Source organism: Eptesicus fuscus, chromosome 10, assembly GCF_027574615.1.
Source record: "Eptesicus fuscus isolate TK198812 chromosome 10, DD_ASM_mEF_20220401, whole genome shotgun sequence".
Classification (NCBI taxonomy): Eukaryota; Metazoa; Chordata; class Mammalia; order Chiroptera; family Vespertilionidae; genus Eptesicus; species Eptesicus fuscus.
In genome coordinates this window covers 6580839-6605528 of record NC_072482.1, presented here as the reverse complement: position 1 = coordinate 6605528, position 24690 = coordinate 6580839, and the positions used below count along the sequence as shown (strand labels likewise).

General features: G+C 58.0%; 1 protein-coding gene across 1 annotated transcript; it reads left to right on the top strand.

The window, feature by feature from the left end:
* The first annotated feature begins 1216 nt into the window (after nucleotides 1-1216).
* On the top strand, nucleotides 1217-18923 carry ETV7 (ETS variant transcription factor 7). The gene is made up of 8 exons (XM_008152035.3): nucleotides 1217-1232; nucleotides 2908-3043; nucleotides 12406-12570; nucleotides 12924-13049; nucleotides 14484-14711; nucleotides 16767-16909; nucleotides 18410-18510; nucleotides 18600-18923. The coding sequence occupies exons 1-8, from the start codon at nucleotides 1227-1229 to the stop codon at nucleotides 18715-18717; spliced, it is 1023 nt and encodes a 340-aa protein (XP_008150257.2). The 5' UTR covers nucleotides 1217-1226; the 3' UTR covers nucleotides 18718-18923.
* Nucleotides 18924-24690: the final 5767 nt, after the last annotated feature.

Genomic DNA, 24690 nt, shown 5'->3' with positions numbered 1-24690 from the left:
ATACACCACACACACACACACACACACACACACACACACACACACACACACACACACACAGGGCAGTGTGCAATTCCGAGTGCTGGGCGTGCTGGGTGCAGGGTAGATGCACTGGTAACTGTGCTAGGTCCTGCCGCTGCCTCCCTGGGGTGGGGCCACTCGGTACATCCGTGGAGGGCCTGAGCCTCTCCAGCAGATGATGCTATTAAACTTCTGGATTTTTGTTCAGTTAATGGGGTGGAAATGATCTCTCCGAGTAGCTTTAATCTGCACGGCTTTTATTAACGAGTGAATCTGCACATCTTTTCCTGTGTTCAGGGGCCACTGGCCTTTGTCTCCTGTGGACTGCCATCACACCCTTCGCTCATGCTCCTTCGTATTCGGCCTTGTTCTTCCTGGCGCTAGGAGCTCAGCCATGCGGTGCTAAGCCTCCTACCACAGCACCCACCCCTCAGGCGTCAGCAGAAGGTTGCTAAGGCTTCTTTCCTCCTTTTCTTCCGGAGGGTGGGGGGGAGTTGGTTTGCTTTATGCTTACAACCTCTGTTTCCCCTCAAGACCCAGGGAGCTGAGGCAGGTGCGCATCACCCCCGGGCAGCCAGCGCCCGGGGATGGGTGCCAGTGGGTCCGCTGAGCTCTGAGGTCCGGGGCAGGGGAGCACCGCCCAGCTCAGGGCCCGGGGCTCTGCCAGCCAAGTGGCAGGCGGACAAAGTCACCCCCCCCCCCCAGGGGAAGCACCTGGTCCTGATGGACAGCTGGAGCGGCCCCCTCCTATCCACCTGCGAAGACGCACAAGACCGACGTGAAGTTGGTCTGCCTTGGTCCCCAGCCCAGGACCAGGGGTCCCTCAGCTCCCCAGGTCCCGCAGAACCCCCCTTTCATCCCCCTGGGAGCCAAGGCCAGGCTGCCCACAGGCTGTCCACCACGGAGGATGCGAGCAGTACGGACGCCTCCCGCGGAACCGAGCGCCGGGCTCTGCTCCCGCGGGGCCGCCCCTGCCCTCCCCCAGCCCCGCCAGGGGGAGTGGAAGCGGATCCGCTCTTTCGTTTTCGTTTCCTGGAAGGATAGCGATTACCGGGGCGCCCGGCGCCTGCTCCCCGGACCCGAGCGCACACTCCCCGGCGCGCCTGGAAAGAGGTTTCCTCCCACGAGGCATTCCGCTTTCCAGCCAAGCCTGGGGCTGGGGACGGAGCGCGGGGAAGACAGCGGGCCCCCAGCCTCCACCTGTAATGCAGGTAAGAGCCTGGCGCCGAGCGCGCAGCCCGCGGAGCCACCTGCCCCAGCCCCTCTCCACCACCTCAGTTCCATACTCATTTTATCAGACCTTCCCTTCCTGGCCGGAATCTCACTTTCCAACACATTCCCAACCCTCACCATCCATCCTGCCGCCCCTCACTCTCCCCGCCTCACTCACCTCCAGCCCCCCACTCCTCTGGGTGCTCTCCCTCTTCCCTTCTCCCCAGCCCTACACCAACCCCGCGTGACGTCTCTGGAAGTTTCTGCACAAGCCAGACCCTCACAGCTGACCCTCGCAGCCACCGCAGGGCCCCTCTCCATTTGCCATATTTCCCTGGGAGCCTCGGACCCGTACCAGGGGAGCCGGGCCCCTTCCCACCTCCCAGGCCTTTCTCTGCCCCGCCCCCCTCCAAGCCCATTTCCATTTCCTGAGTATCACACTCCTCCCTGTCCCTCCTGCCAGGCGCTCCTGTGGGCCTTCCCCCACAGCGGTCCCAGGCCTGGACTTCCCGTCCTCTTGCTTGGAAGAGGGTGGAGGAGGAGACTAGGATCTTCCTGGAAGTCCTGGGCCAGCCCTAGGCTGAGAGCCCCTCCAGCCTGGCAAGCCCCCACTGCCTCTGAGGCTGGGTTACCTGAGAGACAGCACCAGCTGGGGCAGGATGGGGCAGCGAAAATGAATGGGAACTACCCCAAAGGTGTTGTTGAACCAGCCTCTGCAGTGACCAAGGCTCGCAGTTTGCTTTGCTGGCTCAGGTCCACAGTCTCTTATGCAGATTGCCCTCCGCAGACACCAAAGCTGACTGTGACCTCCCGAAGGGCCTAGAGGGAGAAGTGGCTTGGTTTCACTTTCACTTTTTAGGCCACGGCACCTGTGACTGGGCATGAGCCCCAAGGAGCCTCCTGTTTCTACAAAGCCCGGCCACTTTCCTTTTTCTTTCTTTCTTTTTAAAAAAAAATTTTTTTTATTGATTTCAGAGAGGAAGTGAAAGGGAGAGAGAGAGAAACATCAATGATGAGAAAGAATCATTGATTGGCTGTCTTCTGCAAGCCTCCTACTGGGGATCAAGCCCACACCTGGGCATGTGCCCTTGACCAGAATCGAACCTGGGACCCTTCAGTCTGCAGGCCGACGCTCTATCCACTGAGCCAAACCAGCCAGGGCCGGTTTGGCTCAGTGGATAGATAAACTTTTCATCCCCTCATCCTGAGGAGTGAGCCACAGCATCCCTGGGGACGAGGCCGATTGGAAAATTGTAAAGATACCGACATCCCTGCTGGGACTTTGGGGTTCAGAAATGCAGCCTGTCTTTTTCTCTGTTGAAAATAGCATTTCATTGTTTGTTTATTCCTGATTTAAGGCCTTTTTATCCTGGACCCTCAGGTTCCCACTGAGTATTACTAGGCCTCCAGATTAACAGCTTACAAGTCAGATCCAGGGCAGCCTTCTGGTGGGTTAGGCAAAGCACGGAAAGCATGACTGGGAAAGATGCGTTTCTCAAGCGTCCGCTGTGCACAGGTTGTTGAGGGCATCAAGTGAAGACACACATGGTCCCACCTCCATGACACACACGGAGATGGATGCCCCTTCCCTTTGAAAAAATTCTTCACACGTTTCGAGATGCGGAGCCTCCACCAGGGCGCTCACCTCGGACTGCCTGGGTTTCTCCTCTCCAGGAGGGAGCACTGGCCGGTTCTCCCGTGAGCCCCACGGCAGCCACGCCACCTCCAGGCACCCAGGCCCAGGCCAGATGTGACGCCCACGTGGACCTGCTGGGCAAGCGGGGCATCTGCAAGCTGCCAGGAAGACTCCGTGAGTAGAGGGGAGCAGAGAGGGTCATATTTACAAAGAACATACATGCAATGCAGGGACTTTTCTTATTTAAGGATTTGATGTCCCTGTCTTTGCTGTTTCTTTTTCTTTTTCTGTCAGGGACTTCTAAATAGGATACTTTTTTTTTTTTTTTTTATTGTCTAAAGTTTTACATATGTCTTCTTTTTCCCCAGTTGACACCCCCCCAAACCATTCCCACCCCAGGCAAACCCCCACCGTCTCAGTGTCTGTGTCCATTGGATACGCTAATGTGCATGCATACAAGTCCTTTGGTTGCTCTCTAACCCCCACCTCCCCTACCATTTGTCTCTGGATCTATTCTTGTTCATCAAATTATGTTGTTCATTATATCCCACATATGAGTGAGATTATGTGGTATTTATTATCTTTCTCCAACTGGCTTATTTCGCTTAGCATAATGCTCTTCAGTTCCATCCATGCTGTTGCAAGTGGTAAACATTCCTTTTTTATAGCGGCGTAGAATTCCATTGTGTAGATGTACCACAGTTTTTTAATCCACTCATCTGCTGATGGACACTTAGGCTGTTGCCAAACCTTAGCTATTGTAAATTGTGCTGCTATGAACATAGGGGTGCATGTGTCCTTTCTGATTGGTGTTTCTGGTTCCTTGGGATATATTCCTAGAAGTGGGATCACTGGGTCAAACGGGAGTTCCATTTTTAACTTTTTGAGGAAACTCCATACTGTTCTCCACAGTGGCTGCACCAGTCTGCATTCCCACCAGCAGTACACGAGGGTTCCTTTTTCTCCGCATCCTCGCCAGCACTTGTTTGTGGATTTGTTGATGGTAGCCATTCTGACAGGTGTGAGATGATACCGCATTGTCGTTTTGATTTGCATCTCTCAGATGATTAGTGACTTTGAGCACGTTTTCATATGTCTCTGGGCCTTCTGTATGTCCTCTTTCGAAATGTGTCTATTTAGGTCCTTTGCCCATTTTTTTACTGGATCGTTTATCTTCCTTTTGTTAAGTTGTATGAGTTCCCTGTAAATTTTGGAGGTTAAACCCTTATTGGAAATATCAATGGCAAATGTGTTCTCCCAGGCAGCGGGCTCTCTTGTTGTTTTGGTGATGGTTTCCTTTGCTGTGCAGAGCTGTTTATTTTGATGTAGTCCCATTGCTTATTTCCTCCTTAGTCTCCATTGCCCTGGGTCTTTGCTGGGTTTCTTTATTCCTTGGCGAGGAAGACAGAGGAGGTTAATGTGAATCCTCTGCAGAGAACACGGCTGACATGACAAAGCTTGGGGGCGCCAGTCTCCTCACTGGGAAGATGAGGGTTGGGGTCCGATGGGCAGTTGGGTCCCTTCCGGCCTAAAGACAGAGTTGGGGATGTTGCCAGTGAGGGAGCCAGACAGGGCTAAACAGCGGACAGTTGTATGTACATAGGATCCTGTTTTAAATAATTGCGTTTACTTTTTATTGTTACAAAAGTAGCATCTGCTTATTATAAAAAATTGGGAAATGAGCGAGAAGAATAAAATAATATATAGGACAGTCACATCCACCCAGAGGAACCACGGGAAATGTACTGGCCACGTCCTTCCATTCCATTCTCTGGGCGCTGCCCCTGCCCGAGGAGACTCAGAACCGCAGCAGGCTGTGCACTAACGTTATTTACGCCTGAATTTCCAATCGCAGAGCTGAGAGGGAGAAAGGCCAAGCGCATGTCGAGGCTCACGCCGCTCTGCATGTCAGGGCTGATAACCTCCTAAGAGACGTTTAAATGCACTTCCTAACCCGTGGGGGCGGGCTCTTCGCTGGGGTGGGGGGGGCGGAGGGGGGCAGCTGTGGGGAGGCCCGTCTGGCCACGTCCTGCTCGGCTGGCCCAGGGCTGGAACATGCTTTGTGGGTTCCACACCCCTCTGATTTCCCGGCCACGGAGTGCTTTCTAGGCGCTGCCAGGACTGAGCAGGATGTGGGGTAGGACTTCACAGGCTTGGGAAGACCCCGCTGCCCCCCAAGTCCTCTGCTCTGCTGCCTGGCATGTGTAATGGGGAGCAGAGCCTGTCTTTCCAGGTGGGAGGGCAGGTGGGGACCGAGGCCTGGGCGCGTGGGCAGGGGAGGAGCCCCGGGTGTGGAGGAGGCTCTGGTGCCTGGAGCAGCCGGTGGAGGGACGTGGCGCTGTGTTTGGGGAGAAGGGGGGTGGGGCTCCGTGAGGAACCTCCGTTGTTTCATTTTGTTCAGATGCCAACCCTGACCGGTAGCCGGGCTCAGGGCTGCTCCAGGGAGATATTTGGCAGCAGTGGCATGGAGGTAGGATTTGGGCTCCATTCCCAGCCCACGCCATGGTGATGGGAGCAGGCCCGGTTCAGACCTGAGGACCCTGAGTGTTGCCGGGAGGCCACCTGATCCAGTCCCTCATGGCAGCTGAGGACACAGCCTCAGCGGACAGCTTCCCTGCAGGCCCCCAGCCCTCTGATTGTCCCCCGGCCCTCTGATTGTCCCCCGGGCCTCCCCGTATTCAAAGGCCACTCCCAACCCTGGCTCAGCAAGTCCTAGGATGTCAAAGCTGGTAGAGACCCCAGATGTCACCTCAGGAAACTCACTCATTTCCAAATAAGGAAACCAAGGCCCAGGAGTTTGTTCTGCCCAAGGTCAAGTGCTCTTCAGTCCCTGCCTCCCGTTGTGCCTGGCTCAAGGTTACTGGGTGAGCGGGTGCAGAAGTGGGCACTCAGCCAGGTTCGTCTCCGCCTTGGTAAGTGCAGTCATGCCCGTCTTTTCACTCTTTGAAGCCCCTTCGGTGGGGCCCCTGTGGGACTCGGCGGGTCTCCCTGTGCATTTCCAGGGGCAGGAGTCTCCCCCGCTCCTGACCAGCCTGGTGACTCAGCTCAGAGCACAGGCTCACGTGACCTGTGGTGAGCTCCTGCGGCACAGGCCTGCTGCCCTGGGTTAGAGGCTCCAGAAGACCCAGATGCTTCACCGAGGAGCGGGCATTCAGTGTCCTCTCAGGCCATCAGCCCTGGGGCACAATGGGACCTCTCGGGACAGAGAGAGCACACCCCGAGCTATCCCAGCCAGGGGGAAGGACGCTGGGTCTCCATCCACTCCCTTCTCATCCTGATGGGATGGCGGCTGCCTCCAGGGGGATGGGCCTCCCCTCCTTCCCCCCCTCCCCCAGCTTTTCAAGCGGCCCTGACACAGGCTGAGTCAGGTGCGGAGTAGAGGCTCGAGCCGAGGGCCATGGCCGGGGCACAGCACCTTCTGTATCTCTCACCGAAGATTCCGTGACTCATACTTCCTTCTAAACATATCAGCCAGCACAGTCTGGCCCTTAGTAAATATCTAACAGTCTTCAAAGACAGGGTACGCGAAATGACTCATTTTCCTGCCAACAGCATCCCAAGTAAGCAAACTGCTGACACCTAATGGGGGTTTGACCTTTCAGGCGCCGGGGTGACGTCAGCCCGATGCTTACATTTCTGGAAATTGGGTTTCTATCGCTGGGCATCTCTCCGCCATTCATTCCCCGTCGCCAGCCCATTCCCCGCTCCCCTCCGCGTCCACTGCCATCAGCAGGGCTGATTTGCCTCGGCAGGAAGGCGAACAAACAAACCAACCTGGCGGAGCTGTGAGTCAGCACAGAGCCCTGGGCCGGCCGCACTCACTGCGGTCATCTGTCATCTGCCTGACGAGACGGGCGACGAGCCGTGGGAAGTCCGCTCCGGGACCGATGTCCTGACAGGGCAGGGGCTGGGCGGAGGGGTGCGGTTCAGGGGCCCCAGGAGTGACCTCAGCTCACAGAAGGACACTCGCGACTGTGCAGTGGGAGAGAGGAGTGTCCCCTGTCACTCAGCCCGAGGCCGGGGGTCAGGAGCAATGAGGGCGGTCCAGCCCTGTGACCAGGTGCAGGCCCAGCCGAGGCCCCGGGGCAGAGTCTGGGAGGAAGTGATGCCACTCGGGATCTTGAGAGCAGGCAGTTTGGACGTGATCATCAGCACAGCCCCCCCCCCCCCCCCCCCCCCCCCCGCCCACTGATGACAGAGCAGCGGAGAACCCTTGAGCGAATCTGCCAATGGTCAGGCGGGGCCTCAACCAGGACCCTCCGGTCTTGGTCCCGAGTCTCCTATCTCCAGGAGCTCAGTGCTGGAGAGAAGCTCTGAGAGCTCCCACTGCCGGATGGAGAGGGATCGAGACTTCCTTGTGTTTGACATTGACTTTCAAAGCTCCTGGTTGTGGCTCAGCCACGGGAAGAGGCAGAGCGCCGCCTCCGATGTTCAGGGGCCACAGGCAGAGGGTGGCATCTCTCTGCAGCTCCCTGGCCGGGAGCGAGGGACAGGCCCTCGGGCTCCAGCAGTTCTCACGCCCCTGCTCAAGCTCCCATCCTCTGCGTACAGGGGGGTCCTGGGCGCCTGTGTTAATGGACACGGCTCTAACACTGGCTCCCCGTCCTGGAGCAGGGCTCTCACACTTCAGTGTTTTTGTGGATCCCCTGGGCTCGGTGGGGCTCAGCTGGGGCCTGGCTCCTGCATCTCGAATAAACTCCCAGCGCTGCCGCCGCCGCTGCGGGACGTGCAATCGAGGACCGCGTCACGCAGCTCAGTCCTAACGGTGGTTTTCAAAGCGCTGGCCAAGGCTCACGGAGGAGGTGGAAGGGATGCTGTGGGAAGAGAGACCTGGTTGGGTGGGGCTGGGGGGTGGGGAGGGGGTTGGTCAGGATGGTCAGAGGCCCTTCTGGCCCTCCCTGATTCGCTCAGCTCCCTCATTCACATGTTTATTGAGCATCTACTATGTGGCAGGCCTTGCTCTCGGTGCTGGAGAGACAGAAATGGCGGAGACGGACAAAGTCTGTGCCTCATGGAGCTGACGTTCTAGTCGGGGTGCAGCGACTCCATGAGGAAAAACTAAGCTGTGTAAGGGCAGTGAGGGCCGTACAGCTGGGGGGGCGGGGGGGAGCCCCCATGTCCAGCCCTGTGTGCAGGTGGGGAGGGAGTGTTGACTCTTCAGGGAGACACCTGAGCCTCCCACCATGTGCTGGACAGGCAGCCCCGGGGGCCCAGCCAGCGGGTCTGTGTTCAGATCTGCCCAGGAACGGGGAGCCGGCCAAGCTGGGAACTCCCAGTGAGCAAGGCTTGGGGCCGGGAGAGGAGGGGATACCTGGCTGGAGCCTCGAGAGACAAAGATGGAGAGGGAGGGAACGGAAATCAGTGGGTCACTGCGAGAGAGGGAGGGAGAAGCGAGAGGGGGAGAAGCCGTGGGCTGGTCTGCAGGGGGCCCCGGGTTGGGTAGACTGGGAGGGAGACCCGTTAGGCCCATCCAGCACTAGGTCAGGGGGCTTCTGGGGAGTCGGCAGCTGAGATCATGCACCAGCTCCTGCTGAGCTCTCGGCGTGCAGGCCCCGTGCCCAGCATGTCACACGTGTGGCCGCGTCTAACACTGAGAGCTGTGTGGTCTGGAAGGCGTGCGCCACACGCCCGCTGCTGGGCTTTAAGTGGATGCGCTCGGAGTCCTCCCGACCGCCCTGCGTGGCTCGTGCCATTTGTTCTTGCTCTGGTTGCTGACGGCCGGTCCAGATGAGGAAACAGACACAGTCATTTAGGTCCCATCGCTGACAGCTGGCCCGGCACCATCATCGGTACTTTTTGTTTTCACTTTTCCTTTTCTTTAGGTATAGCTTGCATGCCGTCAAGTGTACTAATCGCAGGTGCACGTGAGTATTTATGTGCATACGCCGCGTAGCCACCATGCGCATTCAGCTCTAGACCGTGTCCGGGGCCTCCTCCCCGTCACTGCCCCCCGGGGGGCGAGCACCCTGGTCTCCTCCCTGGAGGAGCTCTGTCTATTCTTGCTCAGTTTTACGTCTGGCTTCCTTCCAGCGTAGCGTCTGTAAGCTTTGTCCATGTGTCCTGAGCAGCACTCGGTTGTACTTTCTGGTTCATCACCGCGCAGCGTTTATTGCAGGACAGTATCACGGACTGATCGTCCCCTCTCTGACTGGTGGGACGTGGGAGGTTTCCAGTTCTTGTCTGTTGTGGACCGGCCACGGTGGACATTGGCATGCATGTCTTTCAGTGAATGCGGTCACCGTGTCTCTTGGGTCTTTACTTAGGAGTGGAAATGCTGGGCTCCTAACCGCTGCGGCACCCGGCAGCCCAGAGAGGCAGTGCTGTCATCCCACTTCACAGAGCGGGAGACTGAGGCGGAGAGAGGTTGAGCGCTGACTTGGCTAGTAAGGGGCTGAGCTGGAACCCAAACCCCGAGTTTGAGGATTTGGCCCCAAGGTCGGTGGCTGACCCCCTGCTTGGAACCTGGTCCTTTCCCAGGCGCCAGTCCTATTCGAAAGCCTTTGACCTTAGTGATCTTTGAAGACATGGGAACAAGAAGGCCCCTCTTCTATTTAAAAAAAATATATATTTTTTATTGATTTCAGAGAGGAAGGGAGAGGGAGAGAGAGATGGAAACATCAATGATGAGAGAGAATCATCGATCAGCTGCTTCCTGCACACCCCACACTGGGGATCGAGCCTACAACCTGGGTGTGTGCCCTGACTGGGAATCAAACCGTGACCTCCTGGTTCATAGGTCAAAGCTCAACCCCTGAGCCACACCAGCCGGGCAGGTTCCTCTTCTTGGTCACTGGACCGGAGGTGCTGGCAGCAACAGGATGGAAGGCGAGGGTAGGCGTGAGCATGACATCCTGAGAGCAAAACCAGGTCGCACGCCAGCCAGGGGACAGGCTCCAAGGTCTCGGGAGCTGCTGCGGGCCGGGTGCGACCGCAGGGTCCCTGGGAGACAGCGTGGGCAGTCTGCTGCCCAGCTCGGTGGGCCCGGGACAGGACCACGTGTGTGGCTGAGAATGCCTGCAAGTCCAGGTGTCCCCTCTTCCTGTAGTTGTAGTTTTTCATGGAGGCAGAACAGCCGGGCGGGGGTGGGAGAGGGTGAGGAAGGTGGGGGAGGCGTGGGATCCATCCTCATGCTCTGGCCAAACACAGGAAAAGGGGCCCCTCTGACTCAGGAGTCATAGTTTCGAATTTTCAGACTGACAGCCTCAAATATCACGAACCAGGCAACGTTGCAAAAAATGCAATTGCCAGTTGGCCCCGGAGCCCGGCAGCCCTGACCGGCTATGGCCGGCCGGACACCTCCTGCGTGCCGCCACCTGGGCCCCGAGTCTCACCCACCAGCTTCCTGTGGGCACTCTGTCCCCCCAGGCGGAGCCCCCCGAGGCTCTCCATTCCCATTCCCACCCGCGAGGCTCTTGCTCCGCGCACTCCTGCCAGGGGTGGGTGTCACTAAAACGGCCTCTCGTCCTTCTTCGGGTGCGCCCGGCCCTGCCGTCTGGTGGGTAGAGGCCAGGGAGCTGCTGAACCTTCTGCAAGCCCTGGACAGGCGCCCACGGAGCTCTCAGGCCAGAGCGTCGATGGTGCTGAGCAGTCCTGCTGCCCTGGGGACCGAGCTAAGATGTTTTGTCTTAAAAAAGTTAGAGACGCTCTTGACCTATGATGGGCACTAGCCTTTTATCCGTGATTTGCAAGTATTTCCCTGAAATCTGTTAGCTTGGTTCCTCTTTGCCACACATACAAAAACGGATGTAGTCAAATGTGTCCTTCACTTTATTACAGCCTCTGGGCTTCCTGTCATGGTGGAGGTTTTCATTAGGCCTTATCACCGGGAATTGATTTTTGTGAACGGTGCGGGGAGGGTCCAAATGTATTCTCCACACGGAGAGGCAGTCGTGGCTTTAGCATATCTTAAATGGACTATCCTGTCCCACCGAATTAAAGCCCCGCCTCTGTCCTGTTTACTTTGCACACACACACCGCCCCCCGGCTCCCCCTTCCTTTCCCATGATTCCTGTCAGTCTAGTTCATTCAGTTCCATCCCATCCTGATCACATGACTTTGTGGTATGTGTACCAAAGGTCACTTGTCACCTCTATTCTTTTTTTCTCCCCTAAATAACTTTTTGGTCCATTTCAGACATTTATTCTTCCTCCTTACTCACGCTTAGTTCCCAAATAAGGAAAGGAAAGCCTCTCTGTCCGTCCATCCGTCCGTCCTCACTGGGCCGCGTTGCCGCCGACTGGGATTGTTATTAGACAGTCACTGCTTGGGGGTCCCCCTCCTGCCAGCCTCGCGCTGTGCCCGGCCCCCAGCAGTGTTGTTTGATGTTGGCTGAAGGAATGAACGAGTAGGTGATGCACATTCTTCTTTTTCTTTTTGACATGAAAACTGCTTTCGTCTCTTCTGCTGTTTTGGGAGCAGGCAGGCAGAGGCTGGCTCCGTCTTTGTCCCTGCCGGGGGTGGGGGGTCGGGGGGTGGCGTGGGACAGTTGCTTCTCTCCTCTGCCGCAGTTTTCTTAGCGGCTCACTGGACCCGGTGAGCCCGGAGCTCCTCCCACTCCCATGGCCGGGGGTGCTAGAGGGACGAAGCGGGGAACACCAGGCGGACTCATCACGGGGCACAGTGCCGGGCCCAGCACTTCCGGGGCCCATGAGAATATGCCAATTTCTTTTGAAATCAGAAGAAAAAACCTTTTAGGTAGAAGAAAATGTTTTAATAATAACAGCATACTCACCTTGTGCCAATGCAGCCATAAATATAGTAAACATTTTTAGTGGAGGAAGGGGCGTGAGAGAGCCGCGCTGCGCTGTGGGCCTGCCGAGCAGCCCGGTCAGGGAGGCCGTGCCGCCTCGGGCAGCCTGGCCAAGGCAGGGCAGAGCGCGGGGCTAAGAGAGGGCAGCCGCTTGCTGGGGGCTGCCAGGGGGGAGACACCCGGACTGACGGTGGGGGAGACTCCTCTGCCCCCCGCTGTCCCCTGAGCAAACCCAGATCTGAGCTGTCTCCACGGAGGGGACGGGAACAGCAGCCACACAGACCTGGCTCTGCCCGGCTGGGCCTCATGCTACTGTGTTACCCTCTGGGAGCCTCCGTTTCCGTATTTGGAAAACAGTAATGCTAACGCCTTCTTTGTGGGACTGGTGGGTCGTTCATACCATCATTCAGTGTGTGTTTATGGAGCACCTGCATGTGCAGGCCTGTCCGGGAGCACATGCCACGTGCACACAGGCCTGGCACAGCGCAGGTCCTCACTGCACATTTGCTGAATGAATAATTGGAACACAGGCTGGGGTGGCGGGTTGGGGGTTCCACAGATAAATAAGTGATCACATAAAAAGTACATAGATGATGATCAACATACATCAAATGTGAAGAGCATTACAAAGAAGGCAAGGTGCCAGGAAGGGGAAGGACAGGACACAGTGACAGAGACAGTGACTGGGTGTGGGAGCAGGACGCCTGCTCAGATAAGTGTTCAGGGTGGGCTTCTCGGAGGAGGTGACATTTAAGTGCCCGCCCCCAGCCCGCGTCCTGTGTCGCAGGGATCCAGCCGGCGCTCTGGAGCCGCGAGGACGTGCTGCACTGGCTGCGCTGGGCCGAGCGCGAGTACTGCCTGCAGCGCACCCGGGAGCGCGGCTTCGAGATGAACGGCCGCGCGCTCTGCATCCTCACCAAGGACGACTTCCGGCTCCGCGCGCCCGGCTCAGGTCTGGAAACTCACCGGCTTTCTCCGAACCCCTGGCGCCCGCGTAGGCCCGGGCGTTGGTTGGAAGATCACGCTCACTCCCAGCGCCGGGCCGCCCCTCTTCCCATAAATGTTTGCCCGGCGGTTCCCAGCCAGAGCTGCCTGCAGGGAAGGACTCCGTGTGGCTGCTGTTGTCAGAGCCGCAGGCAGGTTCTGTCCTGCCCGAGCACTGTCCCCTCCCAGCCCCTGTGGCCCTGTCTCCCCCACCATCTCCATCAGCACGAAGCCTGGCAGGACTTGCCCCCACGAGGCAGGTGGCTGCAGGGAATGAGGCGGCCCCGCAGCCCGGTCAGCAGCCCGTCCCGCCCGCCCCAGGTGACGTCCTGTATGAGCTGCTCCGGTGCATCAAGACCCAGCGGCAAGCCCTGGTGTGCGGCCCGTTCTTCGGGAGGGCCTTCGGGCGGACGATGCCCCGGGGGCACTGCCCTCGCCCCCTGGAAGGTGAGGCGCTCTCCGCATTGCTCGGCCTCCTCGCGGCCAGGGGCTGCTTGCACAGCGTCCCTGTTTCTTTTCCTCCGGATCTCTCCGTGGAAACCGTTCTTGTCGGTCTCCAGGGACCTGAACTTAGGGGTGACCCCAGCCGCTCACTGTGACCTCTCGCAGCCTCCCCCCAGTGGGTTATCCTCTTCCCCGAACCCCTCGCTTGGCTTCTAGGACACCCCCTGGTCACTGCACCTCAGTCTCCTGGTTCCTAAACGTTGTGGTTCCCAGGGCTTAGGGGGCCTCTTCCCTAGCCACATGCAGGCCTGGGTGGGCTCCCCCAGTCTCGGTGTGAAACACCAGCTAGTACCCATGACTCCCCTGTACACCGGACCTCTCTGAACTCCACACTTGAGCACCCACACTGCCTGCCCCACCCCCACTGGGATGTCCACTCCAACAGCAGCTCCCCTCCTGAGGCGAACACCCGACTCCTGCCTCCCCCCAAGTCTCCCTGCCTCCTTCCAACTGCTCTGGCCAGAATGTTGGATGCCATCTTTGATTGCTTTCTCTCCCAACCTTGAACCTCCTCCCTGGTCTCCTCGCTTCTACTCTTGACGTCCTATGATCTGTTCTCAACAGAGCAGCTGGAGAGAATCGTTACTTAGGTCATGTGACTTCTCTGCTCAAAATCTTCCAATGGCTCCCACCTCGGAGTCCAGGCTACAGCCCTTACACTGACCTCCTGACCCTCTGCCGTCCCTGCCGCCCCTTTCCTCCTCGCTCACGCTGCTCCAGCCACACGGCCGCAGGGCCTTCGCACGCGTTCCCTTTGCCTGGCATTCCCTCTCTAGGTGCCAACAGAGCCCACTCCTCTGCCTCCTCCGGTGTCTGCTCAAGTGCCAGCATGTCCGGGAGGCCTGGCCCGCACGCATCTGCACCTTGCCCAGGGTGTCCTACTGCCTCCTGTGCTTTATCTTCACCCCCCCCCCCATATTACATACTGTTCCGATTCCCTTTTTTATTTTAATCATCTATCTCCTTTCACCCCCAACTAGACTGTAAGCTCCTGAGGCAGGGGCTTCTTGGGGCTCAGTGATGTGTCCCCAAGATTCTAGAACAATGCTGGCTCATAGAAGGTTCTCAATCAATGTTGATTGGGTGGATGGAGAAGACACTGGACTGAGATGCAGGGCACCTGGGCTCTGGCCTGGCTGGCCACCGCTTGGCGTTGTGAAGGATCTTACAGGTGCGGGGACAGGTCTGAGCGATGAGTTACTTGTCTAGAGCTGGGGTTAGCAGCGGGCTGTCTGGTCCTCCCCCACGCCCTCTGGCACCGGGGCAGACGCAGGGAGACCGTCAGCAGTGCTGCCCGCGGGTTCCCGGGCATGCCCTGGAGGAGGCCTGGGCTGGAGGCTCTGTCCCACAGGATCAACGGTGCTCCTTTGCTTGCAGAGGGGACCAGGCCCCCTCCGGTGGCCCGGAGAGGCCTCCTGCAGCGGCCACCCGACCTGGAGCTTACCAACTCCTGGAGCCGCCTGGATGCCCCTGGCCTGGCCAGGTGGCCCCCCGGCAGGGAGGAGGCCCTCAGCTCACCTCGCTGTGGGGAGCTCAGCTGCAGGGCAGAGGGAGTCTGCTCCTTCCCCACGAGGCCGCAGGCCCCCGTCGACGGCAGGATCGCAGGTGGGTAGGGGCTGTGTTCTGGGGGATGAGAGGGTCTGTGAGGATGGGCATTAGAAAGGCGCTCAGCTTTGATCTGGGAGATGAGAGGGTCTGTCTGTGCTGGGCGGTAGGGGTGTGGGTGACTGTCCTGTGTGCGGGCCACACTCTGGCCACAGCGAGCAGTGCCGCCCGGGATTGCCAAGCCCACCCCATCTCCAGAGCAGAGACAGTTAGGCCGGTCGCAGTCAGACAGTTGGTCAGGTTAGCATCAAAAACCTTACTTACTTTTAGGGGGATGAGAAAAGATAAACCAAAGAACTTATATACTTACATGCATAGCCCATGGACACGGGCAATAGGAGGGTGAAGATTGGGGGGTGGGTAGGGGCTGGGAGGAGGGGGGTAAGGGGCAGAAATTGGGAGATATCTGTAATACTAGCAACAATAAAAATATATTTAAAAAAAACCCGTATTTACTTTTAAATAGTTGAGCACTTACTATGTGCCAGGCATGGCTCTTTATTTAATCCCACAACAGCCCTTGAGGTTGGTATTATTATCAGCAATAGTCACAGACAAGGAAAATGGGGCACAGAAAGGCTGAGTGACTTTCCCATGTTTGCACAGCAGTAGGTGGCAGAGCTGGGATGTGAAGCAGGCTGTCTGGCTCCAGAGCCTGAGCCTACAGGTGATATGCTTCCATTTTACACTTGTTAAAGGATTGACTAATAGACAGGCAAGCAGACAGACTGACCGATAAGCACCAAAGGGTGTTTTCTAGCCATAGTGGGGCCACTATACTTATTCTAAGACACCACTGAGGCAGAAGAAGCATGGCTTCTGGGTTGGAAATGACTGGGAATCACTGAAACACAAATTATTTTATTTAAAAATATATATATACTAGAGGCCTGGTGCACAAATTCGTGCACCAGTGGGGTCCCTCAGCCTACCCTGCAGGATTGGGCTGAAACTGGCTCTCTGACATCCCCTGAAGGGTCCCGGATTGTGAGAGGGTGCAGGCCAGGCTGAGGGACCCCACTGGTGCACAATTGGGGCCGGGGAGGGACTGCAGGAGGGCTCCAGGGCATGTCCGGCCTGTCTCGCTCAGTCCTGATTGGCAAGACCCCAGCAGCAAGCTAACCTACTGGTTGGAGCATTTGCCTCCTGGTGGTCAGCGCATGTCATATGGCGAGCGGTTGAGCAGCCTTAGCATATCATTAGCATATTATGCTTTGATTGGTTGAACAGACGACTGGACACTTAGCATATTACACTTAGCATATTAGGCTTTTATTACATAGGATTTTTATGGATTTCAGAGAGGAAGGGAGAGGAAGGGAGGAGAGACAGAAACATCAATGATGAGAATCATTGATCGGCTGCCTCCTGCACTCCCCCTACTGGGGATCAAGCCCACAACCCGGTATGTGCCCCGACGGGGAATCGAACTGTGACCTCCTGATTCATAGGTCAATGCTCGACCACTGAGCCACAGTGGCCAGACCACAATTATTTGATTTTTAAAATAATAATGGCTTAACATTCTTTGAGCACTTACTCTGTGCCAGGCAGTGTGCTAAGGTTTTGTCTGTTGTGTTAGCTCATGCTCCCATCAGGCCCTGTGAGGCCCAGGTAGTGGGACTGGAGCTCAGTGCTCCCGGGCTCCCTCTGCTGCTTGCCCTCCGCAATGGCACATGGGTGTCCTGAATCTCCCTTAGAATGAGGGTGGATGTTAGCACCTGACTTAACAGAGTCCAGGGGGCTGAGTGACGGGGCCAGGGGCAGAAGGGACCTGGAAGCCGCCTGCCCCGGGGAAGGGCCCTGGCTCTGGTGTCTGCAGAGCTGGGTTAGACTCTGCCTGCCTCTCTGAGCCCATTGCCTCATCTCTTCCTGGGGATAAAGGTAACACCCCCTAGAGTTAGGGTGATTGAATGAGACGATGAGTAATGGCCCCCCAGTTCTGTTAATACCGTCGCCGTCTCCATCCTGCTGCACGCCGGGGCCCCAGCCTCGAGGGCCCAGAGCGTCCTCACAGCGCCAGGAAAGCCGCCTGCACCCTGTGCTCCATTGCAGACTGCCGGCTGCTGTGGGACTACGTGTACCAGCTGCTCTCTGACACCAGGTACCAGTCCGTCATCCGGTGGGAAGACGAGAACGCCAGGATCTTCCGAGTTGTGGATCCCAACGGGCTCGCCAGACTCTGGGGAAACCACAAGGTGAGCCTCAGCCAGCGGGCGGGATGGCCTCAACTTACCCAGAAGCGGACCGGGCAGGGGTCAGAGTGGACCCTCAGCACTAGGCACAGTCCTCAACTGGGGGCTTCACCAGCAGCTCCAGAAAGTGTTGGGGTCCTTTTGCTTTGGGAGGTCCTGAGGACAGACAGCTGCTTCCTGGGATTTGCCTTCTGACCGCTTGGTCCCACCTTCGCTGAGATGGGGACCTGTCAGAGCACGTTTACATGAGTTGCCCGTCGGATGCCGTGGGGTGGGTGGGCCACATGGGAACCGGGTTCCCTGGGGGGAGCCGGGGCAGAAGCCGGGGCTCGGGCCCTGCAGGGGCATCTGCCGTCGGGGCTGGGAAGGCCCGGGAGGGCTGAGACCAGCATTCTCAGCGCGAGCCGTGCCCACACCTAAGTGGTGTCTGCAGGGGATTCTGGGTACTAAGTACTCATTTTAGGAAGAATTAGGATTACAAAATCTAGCGTGTCCGTCTCATGGTTTTCAGTGGTGATACAAAGCAAGTGTCCTTGTCTATAAATTAATTCACTTAAATGAAAAATGAGTCTTTTAAAGAAAACTATTAATAATAACAATAATTTGCAATATGTAGCATTTCTTAAAAGGGTATCACGTCTGATTGGCAGGCACTGCTCTGGGGGTTATACCTTACTAACGCATTTATTTACTCCTCACAACAGCCGCGTGCGGGTAGGTAGGTATCGGATGGGGAAACTGAGGTACGGATTGGTTTATCAACTTGTCCAGGAGTCTGCAGCCAGGAGGTGGCAAAGCAGGGACTTGAACTCAGACTGCAGCTCTGCGCTCCTCTCTGTCTTGTGGCCCCTCAGTACGGCCGGTGGCTGGAAGGGTGCGAATGACTGAAGCTTGATGTGCTTCTTTGGCCCAACCCCTGCATAGTACAGGGGGGAAACTGAGGCTCAGAGAGCAGTACGTCCATTTCATGAGCACAGACTACATGCCAAGCACTGTGCTAAGTATTCTCACGGATTAGCAATTTCATCCTTGCCACAAACCTGTGAGACGGATGTTCTTGTCCTCATGTCTTAGCCGGGCACACGGGCTCAGAGAGGTAACGAACCTCGTCCACGGGCAGAGTTGGGCTTAAATTGACCCCGAAGCCCAGCCGCTCTGCCCTGCTCTGCACCGCCCACCCCGCGGAGAGAGGAAGACGTCACCGCCGAGGTCACTTGGCCCCTTGCCAGGCCATCGCTAGGATTACGTTGCCAACTACGTGTATATTATTTGTTACTGCGTGTGACATTAGCTTTTTAAAAGCAACACGCGACTCGCTCCTGCCCCCGGTTCTCAGCCAGGCAGACGAGAGAACCGCCCCAATGTGTCTCCCCCACCCCCCCTGCCTGTCTCCTCCCAAACTCAAGAGAAATCTCAGAACCCTGGCTGCTCCCTCCCAGGCGTGGGGACCGAGGCCTGGAAGGAGCAGGTGGGGGTGGGGTGATGCGGCTGCTTTGCCCTCAGAACCGCGTGAACATGACCTACGAGAAGATGTCGCGGGCCCTGCGCCACTACTATAAGCTGAACATCATCCGGAAGGAGCCGGGGCAGAAGCTCCTGTTCAGGTGAGCAGCCTGGGCCGCGGGCCGGGGGCGGGGGCCGGGGTGGGAGGAAGGGGTGCTGGGCAGCGGCTGACTGCCGGGCCTGCCTGCAGATTCCTGAAGCTGCCCGGGGAGCCGGCCCGGGACCAGGGCAGCCGCCCGGAGCAGCTGCAGAGCCGGGAGCAGGGCCAGGCGGGCTTCCAGGCGGACGTGCTGGCCGTCTCTCCGTGAGGGCGCGACCCAGGCCCTGGGCACGACGGGCCAGAGAGCGCGTCTCTCCTGAGGGCAGCGAGCTGCACGCCTCCGCCCTCCTCCCCGGGGGCAGGGATCCCCGCCGGTGCACCCAGGACCTGCTGTTGGGGCCCTCCCAGCTGCCCGAGGACCTGCGCTGTGAGGACCGGTTGGCTCGCCCAGGACATGGTGGGCAGCCCTCTGCGTGGGGCAGCCCTGAGCCAAGCGGGGCCACAGGCATGAGCTCTCCCTGCCTTGCCCCTGGCCGCCTGCCCAGCGAGGGAGGGGTGGCCGCCGCTGAGAGCACCCAGCCCAGCCTCCGGGTCACAGCAGGGAGCGGCCCTCGGCCTCAGCTCGCTCACCAACGGCGCGGCCGTGAAAGCCGCCCCAGGCCTCCTCTCTGGACGGACGAAAGGGTTGTTGCTCGGCCAACCTTTGTGAGAACGACAGCGATGGCACCTGGCGTTTAAGTGCTCACGGTGCAGGCCTTGCGCTCAGGGTCCTGCCTACATGTCATCTCGTTCAGTTCCCACGCCACCGTGAGGTTGTAAGGTCTGGACACAGGCAGAGCTGCAGAGCGGGGACGTCCCCCGAACCAGTGCTGCTGTCTCCCGTCAGTGACTCCGAGGGTCTCGGGCATGAGGCCTTGGCCCTGCCTCGCTGCCTGGTCTCCGTGGACAATCCCTGTTTCAGTGCTGAGTCCTTTGGTGGCTGCGACTGCGGCCCAGTGGAGACTGCGGCCCAGTGGAGACTGCGGCCCAGTGGAGACTGCGGCCCAGTGGAGACTGCGGCCCAGTGGAGACTGCGGCCCAGTGGAGACTGCGGCCCAGTGGAGACTGCGGCCCAGTGGAGGCTGCGGCCCAGCGGAGACTGCGGCCCAGTGGAGACTGCGGCCCAGTGGAGACTGCGGCCCAGTGGAGACTGCGGCCCAGTGGAGGCTGTGGCCCAGCGGAGACTGCCTCCCCTCCGCGCCTTGGCTCCGTGCGCCTGCGCCTGCCAGGTGGCTTTGGGCAAGTTGTTCCACCTCCGGCCCCGCAGGTTTCTCATCTGTAAGGTGGGGCGCTGCCCTGGCTGACCCTCAGGGTAGCGCGAAGCTTCCGTAAGACAACACCCGTGAGTCCCAGGGTGCCTGCTCCGAAGCGCTTACCCCACGGGAGCTAAGTCAGCTCTGCCAACCCAGAGCTGCTCTAAGCACAGGAAGGCCTCTGGCCTGCTGGGCCAGCCTCCCTCCCTGCAGCCCCCGTCCCAGCGGGGCTCCTGGGGGTCGGAGCCCCCCCTGCACCGGAAAGCGGAAAGCGGAGGGAGCATCTTCACTTCATCAGAAACAGAACGTGGGCCTGCATCTTCTCCTTGGGAGGAGGAAACCACCGAGCCCCTTGCCTCCAGCCGGTCAGAAAGCCCGTCTGCTGAACCCGAGTCACCGCAGGAGGCAGTCGTCAGGCTTCTTGGACTCTGGGACTCAGAGCTGTGACCGCTCAGGAGCAAGGAAACTCCTGCTGAGTCTGTCAGGGGCTCTGACAGTTCCACCCCCAAAGGGCCAGGCAGGGGGTCTTGCCCCCCCCCCCCTCCCCCACCTTCCCTGGGACTGTTCTGTCTCCTCGACTCCTCCGGCCCAGGAAGCACTCACGCCCCATAGCCTTTCTCATCACCCCCAACCAGAACTGCATACCTGGAGCGGGAAGGATTCCCCAACCTCTCCCTTTGGAGATAACACAACTGAGGCCAGAGACGGGGTGACTTGCCCAAGGTCACAGAGTCCAGCCGCCTGCTGCCCCTCATGTTGCCTCATTTCTTCTGGTCTCATATCATGGGCCCAAAAGGATGGAGTCATAGGCCACTTCCTGCAGTTAGGATGCTGGCGTTGGCCTGCTGGTGTGTCAATGGTTGAAAACACCTGCGTGTCCTAGGGGCTGTGTCTTCACCCAGGGCGATGACTCTCACCCCACACTGGGACTCTCGGGGCCAGGAGTGGGCCCTGGGCTTGGGCAGCGCTCACCACCCCAGACCCCAGGTCCCTGGACTCTCCACTCAGCCCTGTGCTCAGCTCCACCCTCTCCCCATCTCCCCAGACCCAGGAGGCTGTGCTCAGGGAGGGACACCTGATGCAGGAACAGGGATTCCAGCCCTTCCTTCCAGGGGCAGTAATTGAGTACCTGCTGTGTACCTGGCATCAGATGAGGCTCTGGGTTTACCTCCACTTTTTACAAATTAGATTCCTGAAAGGTCGTGGGTCACTGAAAACAACACATGTCAAAGGGGACTTCCTCACACGTGATCTTAAGCAGAAAGTACATTGTCATGGTTGATAAAGTAGACGGTTGTGCCCTTTTTTGGGGGCCAGATTACATGAATGTCAACAGTAAAAGAGTTTATGAAAAAAGTGGTATATTAAGAAGTTCGTGAAATAAATTATACAAGTCACTGTCTCCATCCAGTCAAACCATTTACAGCATTAATCCTTACACTTCTCCTTGACACAGATTCTTTATTATTATTATTACTAGAGGCCCAGTGCATGAAATTCATACACTGGGGGGCGGGGGGGGGGGGGGTGGTGTCCTTCAGCCCAGCCTGCACCCTCTCCAATCTGGGACCCTTCGGACATCCCTCTTACAATCCAGGACTGCTGGCTCCTAACCACTCACCTGCCTGCCTGCCTGATTGCCCCTAACCGCTTCTGCCTGCCAGCCTGATCACCCCCTAACAGCTCCCCTGCCCGCCCAATTGACACCTAACTGCTCCCCTGAGGGCCCAATCGCCCCCAACTGCCTACCCCTGCAGGCCTGGTTGCCCCCAACTGCCCTCCCCTGACAGCCATTTTGTGACAATGTGGGGGTGGCCATCTTGTGATGTGAGGGCGTGAGGGTCAATTTGCATATTACCTCTTTATTATATAGGATTGTTTTTAAAATTTTATTTTTCAATCACAGTTGACATTCAGTATTATTTTGTATTAGTTTCAGGGGTTCAGCATAGTGGTCGACAATCGTACACTCTGCAAAGTATTCCCAGTGCCCACCTGGCGCCAGGCCTAGTTATTACGGTATGATTGATCCTGACTCCCCGTGCTGCACTCACATCCCCGTGACTGTTCTGTAACTACCGGCCGGTGCTGCTTAATCCCCTCACCTTTTCCACGCAGCCTCCCCAGCCCCCTCCCCTCTGGCAACCCTCAGTCTGTTCTCTGTCTCTGAGCACAACACAGAGAAAGTCTTTTTCCCTCACAAAGAAGCTCAGACCGCCCCCCCCCCCCCCCCCCAGCTTTATTGGGATGTGACTGACACAGAACACTGTGGAAGGTTAAGGTGTACCACGAGCAGCACTTCCTCCCACCCGGGGCCTGCCAGGTCGGGGCTCCGTGCAGGAAAGCTGGGCCGACACCGTGACACTCGCCGTCCTTCTCCTGCCGGATGCTAGTGGTGCCAGCCTTCGTGACTCCTTCCCCGGGCCGCTCCCCACGTGTTTTCTGCTCAAGTCTCTCTCTTAGCGCTTTCAGAGGCGCAGGGAAAACACGTGCGTTTCAGAGCGAGGGCTGGGGCCTGCAGAGCACCCCGCTTCTGAGGCAGGTGCAGAGGTGCTGGCTGGGCGGGGCCTGGCCACTCCTGGGACCCCTGGCTCCGCGGCCACTGGGACCGCCCCCGGCTAGGGGGAGGAGTTTAAAGTGTGTTGTCCTGAAGTCTGTGCGTATTTTAAACATATTTTAATCATAATCTTAATTTCTTAAATTCCAAAATCCTTGTAAGTTACCGGCTCACGGGGGAGGGGCACACAGAGGAGAGCAGGCCCTGCGCTGGCTGGCGGAGGCAGCGCAGCTGACGCAGGCCTGGGAGAGGCAGAGAGGCGCCCCGGTCCTGGTGACAAAGTGGCCCGGTGCATTCGGATTCGGCTTGGCAGGTGCCAGGGAAAGCGTCCCTAAGGAGGAGCGTCCAGGCTGCTCTGCCCTCCCCTTCCCTTGGGAGGGGTGAGGTGTGGGGTGTGGCAGGTGGTGGGTCTCCCCATCACGAGGGGCCAAGGAAGTGCAGGTGCGGGGACCAGGAGGGGCCGATGGTGGAGGCCGGTCCCTGAGGGGTGAAGGGCTCCTGAGGTTTGTGCTTGCGGGCCTGGCTCCCCAAGTCAGGACTGGGACCCCCCTTCGGGGAGGAGGAGCCTTTAGGGAGAGGGACCCGTGAGGAGCAGCAGGAGGAGACCCAGCAGCCCCACCTGCATGTCCCCACGTCACGGGGCAGCTGCTCTGGGGGAAAACCTCGGGGAGCAGTGGGGCGCCCAGCAGCTGTGTTGGAGAGCTGGGCCAGGCCTGTGCTGTGGGCTCCCTGCACCTTCCCCAGAGCCTGGCTGCCCTGACACCCAGGTCTAGGCGTGGGGTGATTGCAATCAGGCCCTTTCCTCAGAAAGACATGAAGCCGGAAGGAGGACTGGTGGGAGGAGCAGCTGGCCTGGCCAGGCTCAGGCCGGCAGGGCAGGGTGCCCTCAGGTCCGGTAAGTGCGGGAGCGGCAGCACCCTCTCACCTCAGCTGCGCCCCAGGCCCGCTGGGCTCTCAGTGCTGTTGTTTTCGCTCAAATAAAGCGAACTCGGTGAGGAAATGCTTACACACGAAGCTCACCGTGCTCTCCCGGCAGTGCAAAGGCCTTCAACGATAGCAAATGACACAATCTACACTGATAAAAGAGAAAGATGCAAATTTTTTACCATATGTCCGAGAAGCCCACCAGCCAATCAGGAGTGAGTATGCAAATTAAACCAATAAAGATGGCGGGTTAATTTGCATACACAGGTGCGGAGCAAAGACTGAAGGCTCTGGCCCAAGCAAAGACTGAAGACTGAAGACTGAAGACTGAAGAGGCTTGGCTTCTCCACTGTGGCCAGAGCGAAGGCCAGGGTCCCGGGTGCTGGAGGAAAACTGGTGCTGGCAGCCAGGGGAAGGAAGGCCTATTGCACGAATCTTCGTGCATCGGGCCTCTAGTAAGATAATAAACACAGATGACAGTATAATGAAAACATGAACCGTGGTAGACAGAATCTTTCAGAATCTGATGTCCGTGGGGCAAAAACTAGGAGAGGTTTTTTGGGGGTTCGTTTTTTGGGGTTGTGGGTGTGGTTCGCTGGAGGCTCCTGCAGAACTGAACACGTTGGGAACTTTTACTTCTGGGCAAAGACAGCTCAGGTCACTCCCCGGTACAGAGACGAGCAGGAAGAGCAAACAAGCCTTCTGCCCTCCTCCATCCGGAATGAAGTTAGGGAACTATGTGTCCCTTCCGATCCCAAGGCACGGCTCAGCAACCCGCGTCCCGTTAACAAACCCTCCCTGTGTAGCCTCTCTGACGCCTGCTGGTGCCTGCCCGGTGCAGGGCCTGGCTGAGCTCTCACAAACTGCGGCTCCTCCTGACACTTAGGGGCCCTACTCAGGCTTCACAGCCCAGATTCCTGAGGACACAGGTGCTTCGTTCCATGGAAGGGTCTGCAGTTTAAAACCATGTCCACCAGGTGGCGCAAAGCCTCCTGTGTTGGCGTTGGGACTGCTGTCTGCCCACAGAGCCTGCTCTGTGACGGAGCATGCCTGCCTCGACTAGGATGTGAGTACTACTCTCCAACTCAGGCAAACTCCATAAATAGACATGCAGCCACGGCTTGAACACCTCCAGGGACAGGGAGCTCACCACCTCTGGGGCAGGTAAATAGCATGAGTAAGGGTGGAACTGAAGGCACTGAAAAGCCACCTGATGTCACCCTCCCTCTCCCACCCACAGGCCAGTGGTTTCTGAAATGCCTGTCTTCCAAGCCCCTGTGCTGGGAATAACTTACCTCCTTTCACTGTATCTCTGAGTAGCTTATCTACTCTGAGCAGAGCCCCAACGAGACCTTTTATTTATTTTATATTGAGTTTATTGGGGTGACATTGGTTAATAAAATTATATAGGTTTCAGGTGTGCAGTCCTATAATACATCGTCTGTATATTGTACTGTGTGTTCACCAC

Coding starts and splice junctions, on each gene's coding strand:
- ETV7 (XM_008152035.3), top strand. Junction 12,571..12,923: donor GCTCCGCGCGCCCGGCTCAG/GTCTGGAAACTC, acceptor CGCCCGCCCCAG/GTGACGTCCTGTATGAGCTG. Junction 16,910..18,409: donor GACTCTGGGGAAACCACAAG/GTGAGCCTCAGC, acceptor CTTTGCCCTCAG/AACCGCGTGAACATGACCTA.